The following is a 15,257-nucleotide window of genomic DNA, read 5'->3' on the forward strand; positions in this document are numbered from 1 at the left end:
TATATGGAACAACAGAGTAATTACTATTAGCAGAAAATCAGTTTTTATTGATAATTGGTTTGAACTAGACATAGTTTTTGTGACCGACTTGATGGATAATAATGGTTCGTTTTTGAGTTATGCAGATTTCATAGGAAAATATGATTTAAATTGCTCTCAAAGAGAATTTAACAAAATAAGTAAATCAATTCCTTTATCATTAGTCCAGTTGATACACAACTATCTAATATACAACAAATCATTACCTATGTTACCAAATCTTTTAATTGGAGAATATAATTTGTTGGACAAAAAAAATGTAACAATAAGTTTTTTAGTTACGTTCTAAAATGTAAAATATTCCATGGGTATTGCAGGGGGTTACAGCAGAGCCCTAACCTGAGGAACCCCACTACCTTAAAAAAAGCCTATTCTAAATATACTAAGTGGTCTATTTTACTTAAAGTTAAAGAAACACATTTCAAAATCCTAAATAATATATATCCTGTGTCAAATTTTCTTAAAAAAAGATAAAAATTTTTGGTAAATAGGGTCTATTGTAAAAATACAACCATTAAATACTATTAAAAAAGGCAAATATCAGCAGCAAAAGACAATAAAGTTTTATCTTTTTTTAATTTTTTTTTTTTTTAATTCAGATACTGATATGCACATTAATAGTTAGGTCTGCAGTTTATCATTGTTAACCTTTTCATAAAAAAGGTCAACAGCAAAAAAATATGTTTAAAATAAAGTTTAAGGTGCTGAATAAAATGTATTCATATAAGCGTTTTTTAATTATTTTTTAAAAACAACTTTATGTTCTGTTATGTCTCACGCTATATTATCAGACCACCTTAAGTGTTTTAATTAAATGTTAAAAGGGTTCTCTCAGTTTAAGGTACACTCCAATTCAGTAGGGAGCGGTAGTGCACCTGCAACACTAGGTGCCACTCGCCAAAAAACAAAACGAAGAAGAAGAAGAAAAAGAACACGTCATCTGACAAAGACCAATAGCGTGGCTCGTTGCTGAGACGTGTACAAACCGCTCTTTTTACCTGGACACCTGGTGACCTCGCTCACGGACGAAGTTTTGAATTCGTACCAGCGCCATTTTAGTTCCTTGGACCACAGCATCTTTGGACTTTTTAGACATCCTGGCAGCTTTAAATTAACTCGTGAGGTGAGTACATGTGACTTCAAGTTATATCTGTTATAAAAACCCACCAGCACAGCTATGATAGATATGTTTATTAAGTTAGCATTACTGTGGTGAGGAAAGCATTGCCCGTGATTAATTTCTGTGTTTGATGTGGTTAATTTGTTAGGGATGAATTACCAAAGTACCTGAAGACATGTTGACCTGTAATTTATGTGGTAAATTAGTTCAGTCATTAAGGAGCTACGAGCTTCATTGTAAACTGCATAGGAATGAACCACGTTTATTTAGGTGTAATGAAGCTGACTGCTAGCAGACATGTACTAAGTATGGCACGTTTAAGACAAATTTTCAAATTAATTTTCCTCTCTCTTTACAATATTACTGTTATGTTTTTGTGAACAGCATCAGAAGAGAGTGACAGGTGAAACTGTGTCAAGACAACAGCGGGAAAAACATGCTGAAGATGGAATAAAACCTTGGCTGGAAATATTTGGTATGTACAGTATTTTATCATTTTGACTACTTGGATGGTGATGACAGCAGTTGACCATGTCAGCAGATATGCTGACTAATGGTTGTACACTCAGGCTGAGGAGGTTGGATGGTGTGGAGGTCAGCTGGCTTGGTTCTGAATGTTCTGTCAGTGTTGTAGGGGGGTATGGATTAGTGATAGACCGATACATCGGCCGATTTTTGCGTTTTTTACGTGTATCGATATTGGCCGATGTGGGCTGCTGCGTTCGCCGATCCGCATTATTTACAGAGCAGAAATTATTTTTACTTCTTGTTCTACATCATCTGTTTTTATTATTTGTTAAATTTTTTTTACTTGTTGTCGTTCTACCTCACCTTTGTTAATTTCAATAAACGTTTGTTCTTTTAAAATTCAGGCTCGTACCATTTGTTATCATCATTGTGTAATTTTTATGTTGTAAATTGAGGGAGCTAAAGTAGTATCGGCTCAAGAAAATCAGCAGTCCGTATCGGTCATCAGCTAAGGCTGATGGGGAAAAAATCTGTATCGACATCGGCCCTAAAAACCCATATCGGTCTATCCCTAGTATGGAATAGGGATTTACATCATGAAAATTACACAATGATGATAACAAATGGTACGAGTCTCAATTTTAAAAGAACAAACGTTTATTGAAATTAACAAAGGTGAGGTAAAACGACAACAAGTAAAAATATATATATATATATTTTTTTTTTTTTTTTTTTTTTTTTGACACCGGCAGCTTCTTTTATTCTGAAATGTCTTAATTTAGCACCTTAGTAGTAGGGGTTATACATTTAGATTTATAAAGTCACGCATACAAAAATGAAACGAGTGAATAACGTGTCAGTAACATAAAAAATAAGCATTTCATTTGAAGATACACTGAAAGATACACACTGAAAAAGTACCGCTTTAAACCCACCAGTACCACAAACTACAACAGCCACCCAAAAGAAAACATGATAACCCTCACAACAAGGCTTTCTCTGGTGACTCGGCACTTATTACTTTACAAAAAAAAGACAAATCCAGATGCTATTTGGACCTTTTTTCTTTTTCACATTTGCTGTTCTGTTGTGTTACGTTAACATAGAAAATATTAGATATACATAGGCAATCATTGTCAGACAGTGGTGGAGGAATAGTCTGGTCTGGGGAATTCTAAGGAGGGATCGTTCAAATTGGTCAACAAGCATAAAATTTGGCACACCTATAGTTCTTGACCCGCTGAATTAAAATTTGTCGTAGCCAATTCTCAATGGGGGTTGCCATATTGGACAACTCAAAAAAATGGCCACCGAAAAACTCCTTTTTCTGTTACTAGCCAACCAAAGGTCACATAACTAAAACAAAAAAAAAAAAAAACATTTGTCCAAGGTTTTGGACCTTGGCCATTCTAAATATGATGCCTATTTGACAAGTAAAAATATTTAACAAATATTAAAAACAGGTGATGTAGAACAAGATCAAGTAAAAAATATTTCTGCTCTTTGTATATAATGCGGATCGGCGAACGCACCAGCCCACATCGGCCAATAATATCAGCCGGCCGATGTATCGGTCATCACTCGTATGGAAAGCAGCACAAACCTGCACAGTGTCAATATTGGGAAACTTGTTTTGCACTTTTTTTTTTTTTTTAATTTCTTGTCTTATTTTTGTCATAGTTATTATTTATGGTGTATACCCTTTTTGTTGTTTTCTCTCTGAATGTAGAAGGGATCTAACCAGTCCCCTATGAAAGCTTCATTGCCAACGTTGCTGTGAGTCTTCTGGCAGAAATGATGGCGCCTGTATGAATTCTTCGGTTTCCCTAAACATCACACCCTGTCTGTACGAGGCTCTCACCATCTTCAATTAAGTCTGCACTTAAAGGTTCAATAAGAGGTAAGCAAGGGTATTGTTCAGTTTAGCTAAAGATGGACAGAAAACGCAAATCTTAATCAGTCTCGGTCAGGTTCATTGTCCAGGTGAAGAGTTTCATACAATGAAGGAAACTGACACTATAAAATGATAAGTCTGATCACCGTCACATTGAGTCATTAACTTCAAGTTCTATGATAAATCAATGAGAAACTTAAATACACTGTAACACAAATAATGATTGTAATTAGGGCTGTGTTGTGTATGTATCATTTTTACATAAATAAATTTAAGAAATGCAAACTTACTACTTATATAATTTATCATTGGACCTGTTTTTGACAACAGGTTTTGTTCATTACTGTACATTTTGCTCAAGCACTGATCAAACTTTTGAAACATTATGTCTGTTTTTCAGCAGAGGGGATCCTGCCAGTCTATAGTGAACTCCTGATGGACATCTCAGTTCTCCAGCAGAGCTTCTATCTTCAACATCATGTGCATTAGAAACTTCACTACACGTTTGAGTGCTTTCCTTAACCAAGGCAGGACCCAGTGACTCATTACTCTTGATCGGTCAGGGGCAAGTGACTTTTTGTTTTATGTTTATTCATTCCTTCATGGATTATCAGCCATATAAATATGGACACATGCTGTAATCTCAACATCTATACTGCTTTGTGAGTATAGAAACACAACACATGATCTGTTCAGTCTGTTTTATAGATGAAATGTCAATTTTCTTATTGTTTATTAGTAATATTCACTACCTTGGTTATATATGAGAATCTTTAGATTGTTCTAGATTTAGTGGTTGCTAATGTAAAATGTACGGTAAAGCATTTATGTTCCTCATGTATTATACTGTATTTTTAACGGTAAAATACCGGCAGCTGTGGTTGCCAGGAATTTACCGTAAAATGTATCTGGTCAAAATAAAATATTGTAATTTGTTATACAATTTCACTGTGTTTTTTACTGTCAAAGGTTTCTTTAAGGTTTACCATATTTCTGTTATTTTTACAGTTATTTACCATAATAGGGTCTGTCTTATTACTGTTAAATTAACAACAAATTACTGTAAAAATTATTTTATTATAACTGTTGTTTTAACAGCAACTAACTGTAAAAAAAAACTGTGGAAAGTTTTATTTTTTACAGGAAATTACAGTATAATAAACCACAATATTTGTTTTTTTCTACCATGATTTCAGTAAAAAAACATGTTCTCTACTGTAAAACTTCGGGTTGCAAAACCAGTATACCGTTTTGTTTTTTACGGATTCCCCATTTTTTTCAGGGTACATTCCTGTTTACCACATCTGCCGGTATTTTACCGTAAATTTGACAGTTTTTTTTTTCTCACACGTTGGGGGCCCCTGCGCTTAACAGTGCTGCGAGAACCCTGGTTTTACCACATTAAATACTAAAAATCTTGTTTAAAAAAAACCCAAAACAAAACATGATGATGCTTTTAACTTTTCTGGCTGTTTTCTGCTTTTTTCTGTAGTTGTGGAAAAACGACTCAGATTCCTCAGTTCATCCTGGACGCCTCCCTAAGAGGGCCTGCTGGGCAGGTGGCCAACATTATCTGCACCCAGCCAAGACTCATCTCTGCCATCTCTGTGGGCAGAGTCCCTGGGAAACTCTGTGGGCTACCAGATCCGCCTGGAGAGCGTCAAGGTACAGATACTGATACAGCTCACACATTCAGCCACACCTAGTGTTCTCTGAACTCTAATGAAGTCTGTCTCTCTCTGTCACTTTCTACTAGACGTCAGCTACTAGACTGCTGTACTGCACCACAGGCGTGCTGCTGAGGAGGCTGGAGGGAGATGCCGACCTCAAAGGTGTCACACACCTCATTGTGGACGAAGTGCATGAGCGCACACAAGAGAGGTAGGATGAGATCTCACACTTAAAGGAAGTGCAAGACAGATATTGTCTACTATAAACTATAAGTATTGTTTATAGTAGACAATTCAGGGATTTTCAGAGACCCGCTATTGCGCTACTGACAAAACTTCAAATCAAGAGCCCTATTTACAAATGGTTAAAAACGAATGAAAGACGAGAAGAGATGCTTTTATTTTGATAGGGGGATGTTGACTGAAGACTTGAAGCTGGTCCCAGGACAATTTTACATTGTGCTCTCAATGCATCATGGGATGTTTGAGTATGAGTAGTATGCCCATTGTGCATACTTATAAAATGTCTAGATATAGTATACATCCAGGTATTTCTTGCGTACTCAATCTTTCCATACTATCTAATGTGAACACACTACATACTTATTTTGACGTCAGACTTAGTATGAGTAGTACGTTAGTACATGATTTTGAAAACAGCCATATATTAAAAAAAATTAAGATTTAAATTCAAGTAATTTTTGTTCGTAAGGGTCAAGACCAGATTAATAAAAATGTAAAAACCAGTTGATTCTCATTTTCTGTTTCTAAAGCTTTGTTTTCCCATTTTGTCTCAGTGATTTCCTGCTTTTGGTGCTCAAAGACTTAATCGTGCAGAGACCAGACTTGAAGATCTGCTTCATGCTTCGTGGATGTCAGTCTGCCGCTGAAAGAGCTGCTCAGCTCCTCCACAGTCCCGTCAGTGGGTGGGAGGTGCTGTCCATGATGGAGGTGAGCTTGGCTATTACCCTCCTGTCCCTCACCTCCTCCACAGAGTCCAGGGGGCAGCCCAGGACGGAGCTGGCCCTCCTGACCAGCTTGTTCAGTCTGTTCTTGTCCCACTCTGTGCTGCCTGTGGCCCAGCACACGGCAGCGTAGTGGATAGCAGAGGCTACCACAGAGTCATAAAAAGTCCTGAGCAGAGGCCTGCTCACTCCAAAGGATCTCAGTCTCCTCAGAAGGTGGAGGCCACTTTGGCCCTTCTTGTACAGGGCGTTGGTGTTGTGGGTTCAGAATAAAAATGAATAAAGTCAGTGGATAAATGATTGTAGTGGACAGTCGACCACTCTCTGTGGTAGAGGATGTGGGCGGGGCTAGAAGCACTGCTACAGACCCAGCTTATCAACTGCTATGTAGAAAAACTATTTCAAACTAAATTCATCATCTTCATCAGTTGCTCTGTTTATTTCATGATATCCACAGATATTCTAAATATTTTACACTGTTCAGTTTATACTTCTCTGGAATGTTCTGGATTAAGTGATGTAGTTTTTGTATTAAAATAAAAAAATATTTGTTTTAGAAAGTTTACTAAATATCTAGAAAATGGTGAATATATCTTAGAAAAATGTAAGTTAGTGCTTTGTGAACAATACAATCATAATATTCTTTATTCATATTACACATTATGTTAGCACTCAGTGATGGAAATCATAAACACTATTTAGTTGTTTAAGATCACTTATTGTTTTCATTAATTAAGTCATATACTGTATACCAACATATATTTAAATTGGGAAAACGTTGCTTCTCGTGTCAAATATTGTAATGAGATTAATTTAGATGAATTAATGAGTCTCTAATAATTAGTGTTACTTTGAACACAACAGCAGTTATAACTCGGTAAGGTTTCAGTAAACTATCTTTGTGTAAATGTACATTTTAAAAGCTAAATTGCATTTTTACCCCCATTGTATTCAATTCATTTTAAAAAAAAAAATTTAATATCCTAAATATTGAATAGATGATTCAAATCTGTAACAGCTATATTTATTTAACAAAATATTATAGTTTAATAACTTATTTTAGCTCTAGTTCATCTTTCTCTAACTTTTGAATCCAAGTCCCTCATGTCTGACTACTACATCTGTATGAACATCAATAGGTCATAATGATGGAATGAATAAATAACACACATTTTAAAGAATCTAACTTTCTAAATAAGTGAAATAAACAGTATTTAATAAATTTATTTCAATAAGTTTTTCTTTTTCTTTAATTCATTTATGGTCATTTTCCTCCGACTGTGGGACCAACACTGACCTTTATATTTTCAGTTCATGTTCTAATAAAAATAATTGTGTCATTTTGTGTATTTTGTTGTTTATTCTTTTTATTATTCAGTATATTGTTCTTTTATTTGTGTGTTTTTGTTGTCATTTTGTGAGTTGCTGGTAATATTTAGTATGATTATCTTTTTTAACTAAAAATAAATATTATTTAACCACATTTAAAAATGCTTTTATTTGTTAATTTTTCTCTCACTTTATCTCTAGTACCCCCTGTAGTGCCATCGCCTACCCCTAGGGGTACACGGACCCCCTTTTGAGAAACACTGATCTAATTGACTATCTTTCCTGTAGCCAGTCATCTGTGATCTGAGTGAGTGCTGATGTCGTCGTGTGACTCCATTTATGTGCATGTTGATAATTTGAATGTAGTCCATTTCGTAAAAAGTATTATTTTATTTGATCATATGCCACTTTTTCCATGATTGTACTCAACACAGTAACAAACTAATGTCTACTGTTTTTTTCCTGAGAAGAATTCCTTGTTGTTTTTAATTAGAGGAATAATCTTAGCTGACTTCCATTGTGTAGGAAAAACACATTTTGTTCAACTTAAATGAATTATATGAGAAACAGGTAAAGCAGTTAAAGCAGCTGCTAACTTTAACTATTTAGTCTGAATATTGTCAATCCCAGCAGGTTTATCCATGCTGGCCTGTAATAGTACTTTAACATGATTTTCAGTTGCATTCTTAAATTAAAATATACAATTTTGTCATGCATTATCCCTTTTCTTATTGATTCATTTAATTATTATTATTATTGTCTAGGCTCCATGGCATTTCTCAATTAAATTTTTTTAAAATAATGGCTCAGATTATTGTTGAATTAATTTGGTTTGGTTCAATAAACTCCATTTAATTCCAAATGCAGCTTTCAAAAAGGAAAAAAAAATAGACTATAATGTACATTATACTGTTTTGTCATGTTTGTACACCTTCACAAAATTAGTATTTAAAATAACTGAAGATAGATTTCAGATAAACAAACTAGAAAAATATCATTGGACAATGAAATGCTTTTCCAGCTCATATTTAGTCAATAAAAGGCAGTTCCAAAAATCTAAATGTTGACAGGTTGTCATGGCAACTCAGGCTAAGATTAAAGCAGATTCGAACCCACACCTTCTATACGTGCACCATCAGAAAGAACATTCGATAGACATTGACCAGCAGATGTCATCAGTGAGCAACGTTTGAGACCAAAGTGAGTTTCTAATGATGTCAACTTTTGACTAATTCACTGATTTTACACAATCCAGTGATTATTATATTGTAAATTTATTGACATATTTAATAAATGTGTGAATGAGCTGATACTGTAAAGATATTTGGAACGACAAAATTTAACATTTAGTCTGAATTGGATCATTTTGATACAGTTTTGTGCACACGGTGGTATAGTGGCTAAAGTTCAATTACAATTAATCACAATTACTGAGCCTGAAATAAATAACCTAATAATAGTTAATATTCCTCATGTTAGCTTTCTGTTAGCATCACTAATGCTAAACTAAAACAAATATATATAATCTAATTTAATTCCTATCTATTGGTTACCTTGTTAGGCTTCCTAATCAATGAAAATATAGGTATTAATATTTATGGTGTGGGTGTTTGAGCCTTTTTTGTGTCTGTAGATTTCTATTTTTTTAAAATGGTAAAATGTGTGAAAGCTTGATATGAAACATATTTTAATAATAATTTACTACATATGTGTAGAACTGTACATAGAACTGTAACATGGTTCCCCAGTTTTGTGTTAAATTATAATTGACAATTTTCTGTGAAATTTCAAGGCAATTACAATTACTAAGTCTGTCATCTGAACTCAATTACAGTTTAATTATGATTATGACTGCAATACATTTTTTAAATTACAATTATAATTATAGTTACCCAATGATTAAAATAATGAATTACAATTATAATTGACCCTATTCCTGCTTGAAGGGCTGTGTGTGTGTGTGTGTGTGTGTGTGTGTGTGTGTGTGTGTGTGTGTGTGTGGTGTGTGTGTGTGTGTGTGTGGTGTGTGTGTGTGTGTGTGTGTGTGTGTGTGTGTGTGTGTGTGTGTGTGTGTGTGTGTGTGTGTGTGTGTGTGTGTGTGTGTGTGTGTGTGTGTGTGTGTGTGAGTGAGTGAGTGTGAGCTATGATAAGATCAGGGTGGAGATAGAACAATGTGGCTGTAGTTACATTAGGCCCAATTGGATTTTTGATCCAGAGGGTACCTCAAAGTTTGGATGAGTCCGTAGTGGTCCTTCTCTGTGACATACTGGTTGTGGAAGAAAAGTCTGATGCCACAAGACACAGTTCTGGACCAATGGGTGTCCGCAGGGTCCATTCCTGGGCCTGGTCAGCTTCAGTGGTTCGGCTCACAGGCATTAGTCCTTGTTCAGAATCAGCACAGTTTTCCCTGGTTCTGGTTTGTGTTATCTTCACCATGGGTCCAAACTGACTTTGCGTGGACTTCTTCAACTTCAACAGCTTTCAGGTTCAGCTCGTGCAGGTTTTTGTTCTATGATGTGGTTCTTGTGTTGAGCTTGTGCAGGCTTGGTTCTTGAAGTCTGGTTTTTGGTTCAGCTCAGTCGTTGGAACAGGAGCTTTTTCTTCTCTGGATGCACAAGCTTATTTCAAGTCTAATGAAATAAAAACACTGTAAAGTTTTAAAGAAAATAAAAAGAGAGTGTTGCGATGAGCATCTTAGCGCCAGCCCCAAAATCCAAGGATTTGAATTAAAACGTTTCTATTGGTCGACGTGTTTTCGGGAGCCAATTAGATTTGCTTTGGATGAGTCATGGGTTGTGGTTTGTCAGTGGGTGTGTTCTTATGAGTTTGAATGGAAGATTTTTGGAAAGAGAAATATGTAAATAATTCAGAACACAGTTAGATTATATCTTAAAACAAGATGAAAGCAGAGATCATATTTTCCCGGTTATTCTGACACCAAACATGAAATCCTTTATCCAATATTAATGAGAGATATTCATTAAGAACACTTTGCAAAAATTATTACTCAAAAGGGTTTCCTTGATTTCCTGTGAATAAAGATAGTTAGTGGCAGTATGGAAAAATACATTTCAAACTTTTATCAGAAATTTGTGTTCACTTTTAGAATGTTTCATTGTTAATTGTTGGAGAAAGCAAAGTGTGTCTTTGCCTTTGTCCTTTGATAAACAGGAGGGAAAAAGCATGTGCTCTCCAGGTCCTAAATTCCTGTGCCTTTGTTCTCGTGTTAGCAAGGAGGGGTAAACACAAACAGGGGATATATTGTTCCTGTAGTTAGAGGGGTGTTGTGGTATCAGCCACAAACATGGTATCCTACAACTCATTTTCTTTATCACTTCATCTCCTCTTTCCTTTTGCATCAGATCCTGATATAAAGCAAAACATGGAGAACCCAAGCATGGAGCAGCTGGCAGAGCCCACCCTAGAGACCCCCACAGCTGAGCTCAGGACTCCTCATCACAAAGTTTCCAAGAAAGCACCTCTGAGCTTTAACACACCTGACTACTCTAAGGTAAAGTCCAGGATTCAATTTCCCAAAGGCCAGTACAAGCCTCCAAAGATGCAAAGCAAAGCCCATCCAATCTTTAACATACCTGACTACTCTAAGGTAAAGTCCAGGGTTCAATTCCCCAAAGGCCAGTACAAGCCTCCAAAGACCCAAAGGAAAGCACCTCTGAGCTTTCCCACACCTGACTACTCTAAGGTGGAGCCCAGGGTTAAATTCCCCAAAGGCCAGTACAAGCCTCCAAAGAGCCAACGCCCCCTCAGGGAGGATTCCGTGAGCCCCCAGGCCCCGTTACCCTTTACATCTCCTGCTGACTTGGTGAGGGAAGTCCTGGACCACACAGCAGATGGATCCTCCTCTTCAGACTTCAGTAGTCCTCAGCAGGCCATCACTCTCGTCGCTCAGCTACAGGTATCAGTCTTTCTCATTTACATCATCTCAAGGCAAGGCAAATGTTTTTGTATAGAACATTTCATACACCAGGCAACTCAATGTGCTTTACATGATCAAAAAGTGCAATAGAAAACATTCAACAGCTTAAAATCAATAAGAACATTAAAATCATCAGTAAAATCATTTAAAATCATCAACAAACACATTACATCATCAACATGACCAAAAATCTCTCTCAATCATACGCAGTAAAGAAAAAAAAATCGACCATCTGTGTCTGACAGCCAAGGTAGTTCATTTTTTATGTTCATAGTTATTTTGTGTGTTTTTGGAATAGTTGTGTATTTTGTTGTAGTTTTCTGTGGTTTGGATGAATGTAACAACATGTTTGTTCCTTAAAAAGTTGTGAGGTTTTCTTGGCTTAACTTCAGATCAAACTTGGTTGTACGTTGATCCTGGAGTGAAATTCAGTGTGTGTGTGTGTGTGTGTGTGTTCCACAGGTGAAGCTGTGCTGGGAGTCAATACGTCAAGAGTCAATGGAGGCTCTAAGGTTGATCAGTGTTTGTGATAGTGTTCTAAATGTTCCTCTGACCAAGGAGCTCCAGGTGAAAATACAGAATACACCTTCAGCAATAACGTCTGAAAAAAGAAAATGCCACACAGATGAAGATGAAGTCAAAGAGCTGAAGAAATGGATCAAAGTCCTGCATGAAGTGTGCAACACACATTAATGTTGAGCAGGCAGAAGGACAATCTGGGTCATCAATGGTCCAACTTATCATCAAGTCCAACACCTGGTGCCGATGGCACGAAGAAAAGCTGAAAGAGCTGATGGAGAATCACACGCTTTCAGAACATGTCCTACCTTTGGATCACGTTGGAAGAAGTTCTGGACCTTGAATAACTGTTGTTACTTGTTGTGTCAATAAAAATGCCTTTAGTTTAAATTATTCTTTCATTTTATTCCTTCTCACTTACCTCATTCCTGTTAAATTACAAACTACAACTGTTCAAGATGGCGACGAGGTCCTATATTGTTTTTGAAAAGTTTTTTTTTAAAAAAGTTTTAAAAAGGTAATGAAATTAACCTCAGGATTCCTGCATATACCCTGTTAGTTATTTAGTAGCTTTTCACATCATTTGGTAACTTTTTAGATATTTGAACAGCTTTTAAGATCATTTAGCAGCTTTTTAGATCATTTAGTAGCTTTTTATTTTATTTTATTTATTATTTAGTGAGTGGTAATACCTAAAGCAGGTATTTGGGATTAACGTGTGTACAGCCCATTATGAGTTTTAGCCCACATCCCAAGGCGTGCCAGTGCATTGCAGACCAGTATATGTGCAAAAAAGGAGCCCCAGGCCACCCCCCCACAATCGAGCAGCACCCCAGACGCCCCCGAGATCCCAGGCCAAGAAGCAGCCACCGCCCCCCACAGACACATCTGAGGAAGCCCCAAAAAGCCGAGCACCCAGCGCATCCTGCCAACGACCCTAACCCCCAACCCCAAGGCCCACCGCCAGCATCCCGCCCCCCCCAACCAACCCAAGCACCCAAACCCAGTCAACATGGACAACAAAGATGTAATTGTAAAAAGTGGAGAACTTTTCCATGTCCTCATGCAACGAAAGAGCTGCTACGATCAGTTGGCCGAGGGTTTGAAGTACTATGGGGTAAGTTTAAATTTAAATGCAACTTTACTTACATGTGCATGTGAGCTGCACAATAAAGGAATATGTGAAATGTGTGATATTTTCAGTATTATTAGCAATATGGCTTGAAAAATACAGATGCTCACATATATATACCATATCAGTCTAAAGTTTGGACACATACCTGTTAGATCAAATGGGTATGGATGTCCAATCTCTTGAGTCGTACTGTATATTATATACAAATATTGAAACTGCCATTAGGCGAAGGTTTTTGTTTTTTTTTTTTAATGCCAAACTGTATTCTCACTTGCTCTGAGGCTGTTTATTAAATGAACACACTTTGAAGTATAACTTCAGGATAGTGTTTCTATCCTGAAACTACAGGATCAACATCTAAAATCATATCTGCTCATTTCTCATCCTGGTAACCATTAAATATATGTGTAAGCACTCATGAGAAGCTTCAGAAGACAGAAGCAGCTTTCCACTGAGATCCACCTGCTCTGATTGGCTGAAGACTTTATTCTCAGATTATTATTTTTTATATTTCAACTTTTTCTAGGGAAAATGACAAGAGATTATAGATTTTTGTCACTGACACATTTGGAAAAGTTTAAATTTACGCTTTTATTTTGTAGTTTCATCTGTGGTCAAAACCAGCAATCTAGGGCAGTGTTTCTCAAATGGGGGTACATTTACACCTTGCCCCTCCTTATTTGTCAGATCTCCTGCGTATTGCCACTTCCTTTCACTCCCTCAGGTCTTCATCCTTCCATTGTGTTCCACCCTCCTCCATTGTGCCCTCCAGCCGGCTCAGCACCATTGGGTGGAGAGCATTTAGTCACTTTGTTCTCTATCTCTGGAATTCACTGTCAGACATTCACATCGACTCTCTCCCTCTGTTTAAATCCAAACTCGGTCGTCACCTGTTCAAAATTGCATACTCTGTAGTTACATTATCCCATGTTTTATGCCTGTATTTTTGTTTTTTTTCTCTGCTTACTTTTATTGTACAGTGACCTCGAGTGACCTGAAAGATGCATTTAAATTAAATGTATCATGTATCATTTGTATTGCTTTAAATCACCAGTAAATGACATCTTTAACTAACTACAATAACTGACCGTTTGATTTCTAAATGTAAAACATCTTATAATTAAAATTAATACTGTAAGATTTCAACTTTTGAAAACTGTGCATTGACATACATTTCTTCCTGCATGTACAGTGGGCCATAAAAGTATTTATTCAGCCACCAAATGTGCAAGTTGTCCCACTTAAAAAGATGAGAGAGGCCTGTAATTTTCATCATAAATATACCTCAACTATGAGAGACAAAATGAAAAAAAAAAATCAAGAAAATCACATTGTAGGATTTTTAATAAATTTATTGGTAAATCCCTCTGTAAAATAAATATTTGGTCACCTACAAACAAGCCAGATTTGTGTCTCTCACAGACCTGTAACTTCTTCTTTAAGAGGCTCCTCTGTCCTCCACTCGTTACCTGTATTAATGGCACCTGTTTGAACTGGTTATCAGTATAAAAGACACCTGTCCACAACCTCAGACAGTCACACTCCAAACTCTACTATGGCCAACACCAAAGAGCTGTCAAAGGACACCAGAAACACAATAGTAGACCTGCACCAGGCTGGGAAGACTGAATCTGTAATAGGTAAACAGCTTGGTGTGAAGAAATCAACTGTAGGAGCAATTATTAGAAAATGGAAGACATACAAGACCACTGATAATCTCCCTCAATCTGGGGCTCCACACAAGATCTCACCCTGTGGGGTCAAAATGATCACAAGAACAGTGAGCAAAAATCCCAGAACCACACGGGGGGACCTAGTGAATAACCTGCAGAGAGCTGGGACCAAAGTAACAAAGGCTACCATCAGTAACACACTACGCCACCAGGGATTCAAATCCTGCAGTGCCAGACGTGTCCTCCTGCTTAAACCAGTACATGTCCAGACCTGTCTGAAGTTTGCTAGAGAGCATTTGGATGATCCAGAAGAGGATTGGGTGAATGTCATATGGTCAGATGAAACCAAAATAGAACTTTTTGGTAAAAACTCAACTAGTCGTGTTTGGAGGAGAAAAAACACCATACCATGTGTAAAGCATGTGACAAAGGGCAGCCCTGGTGGAGTCCAACCCTCACTGGAAACCAGTTTGACTTACTGCCAGCAATGCGGACCTTTCTAATATTA

The 15,257-nt window shown here is 36.8% G+C and overlaps 1 protein-coding gene across 1 annotated transcript; it reads left to right on the plus strand.

Moving 5' to 3' along the window:
* The first annotated feature begins 1,075 nt into the window (after window positions 1-1,075).
* On the plus strand, window positions 1,076-12,117 carry LOC114460076 (uncharacterized). The gene is made up of 4 exons (XM_028442101.1): window positions 1,076-1,162; window positions 1,544-1,634; window positions 10,848-11,401; window positions 11,885-12,117. The coding sequence occupies exons 3-4, from the start codon at window positions 10,868-10,870 to the stop codon at window positions 12,113-12,115; spliced, it is 765 nt and encodes a 254-aa protein (XP_028297902.1). The 5' UTR covers window positions 1,076-1,162; window positions 1,544-1,634; window positions 10,848-10,867; the 3' UTR covers window positions 12,116-12,117.
* The last annotated feature ends 3,140 nt before the right edge of the window (window positions 12,118-15,257 follow it).

This window comes from Gouania willdenowi, unplaced genomic scaffold (assembly GCF_900634775.1).
Source record: "Gouania willdenowi unplaced genomic scaffold, fGouWil2.1 scaffold_392_arrow_ctg1, whole genome shotgun sequence".
Lineage (NCBI taxonomy): Eukaryota > Metazoa > Chordata > Actinopteri > Blenniiformes > Gobiesocidae > Gouania > Gouania willdenowi.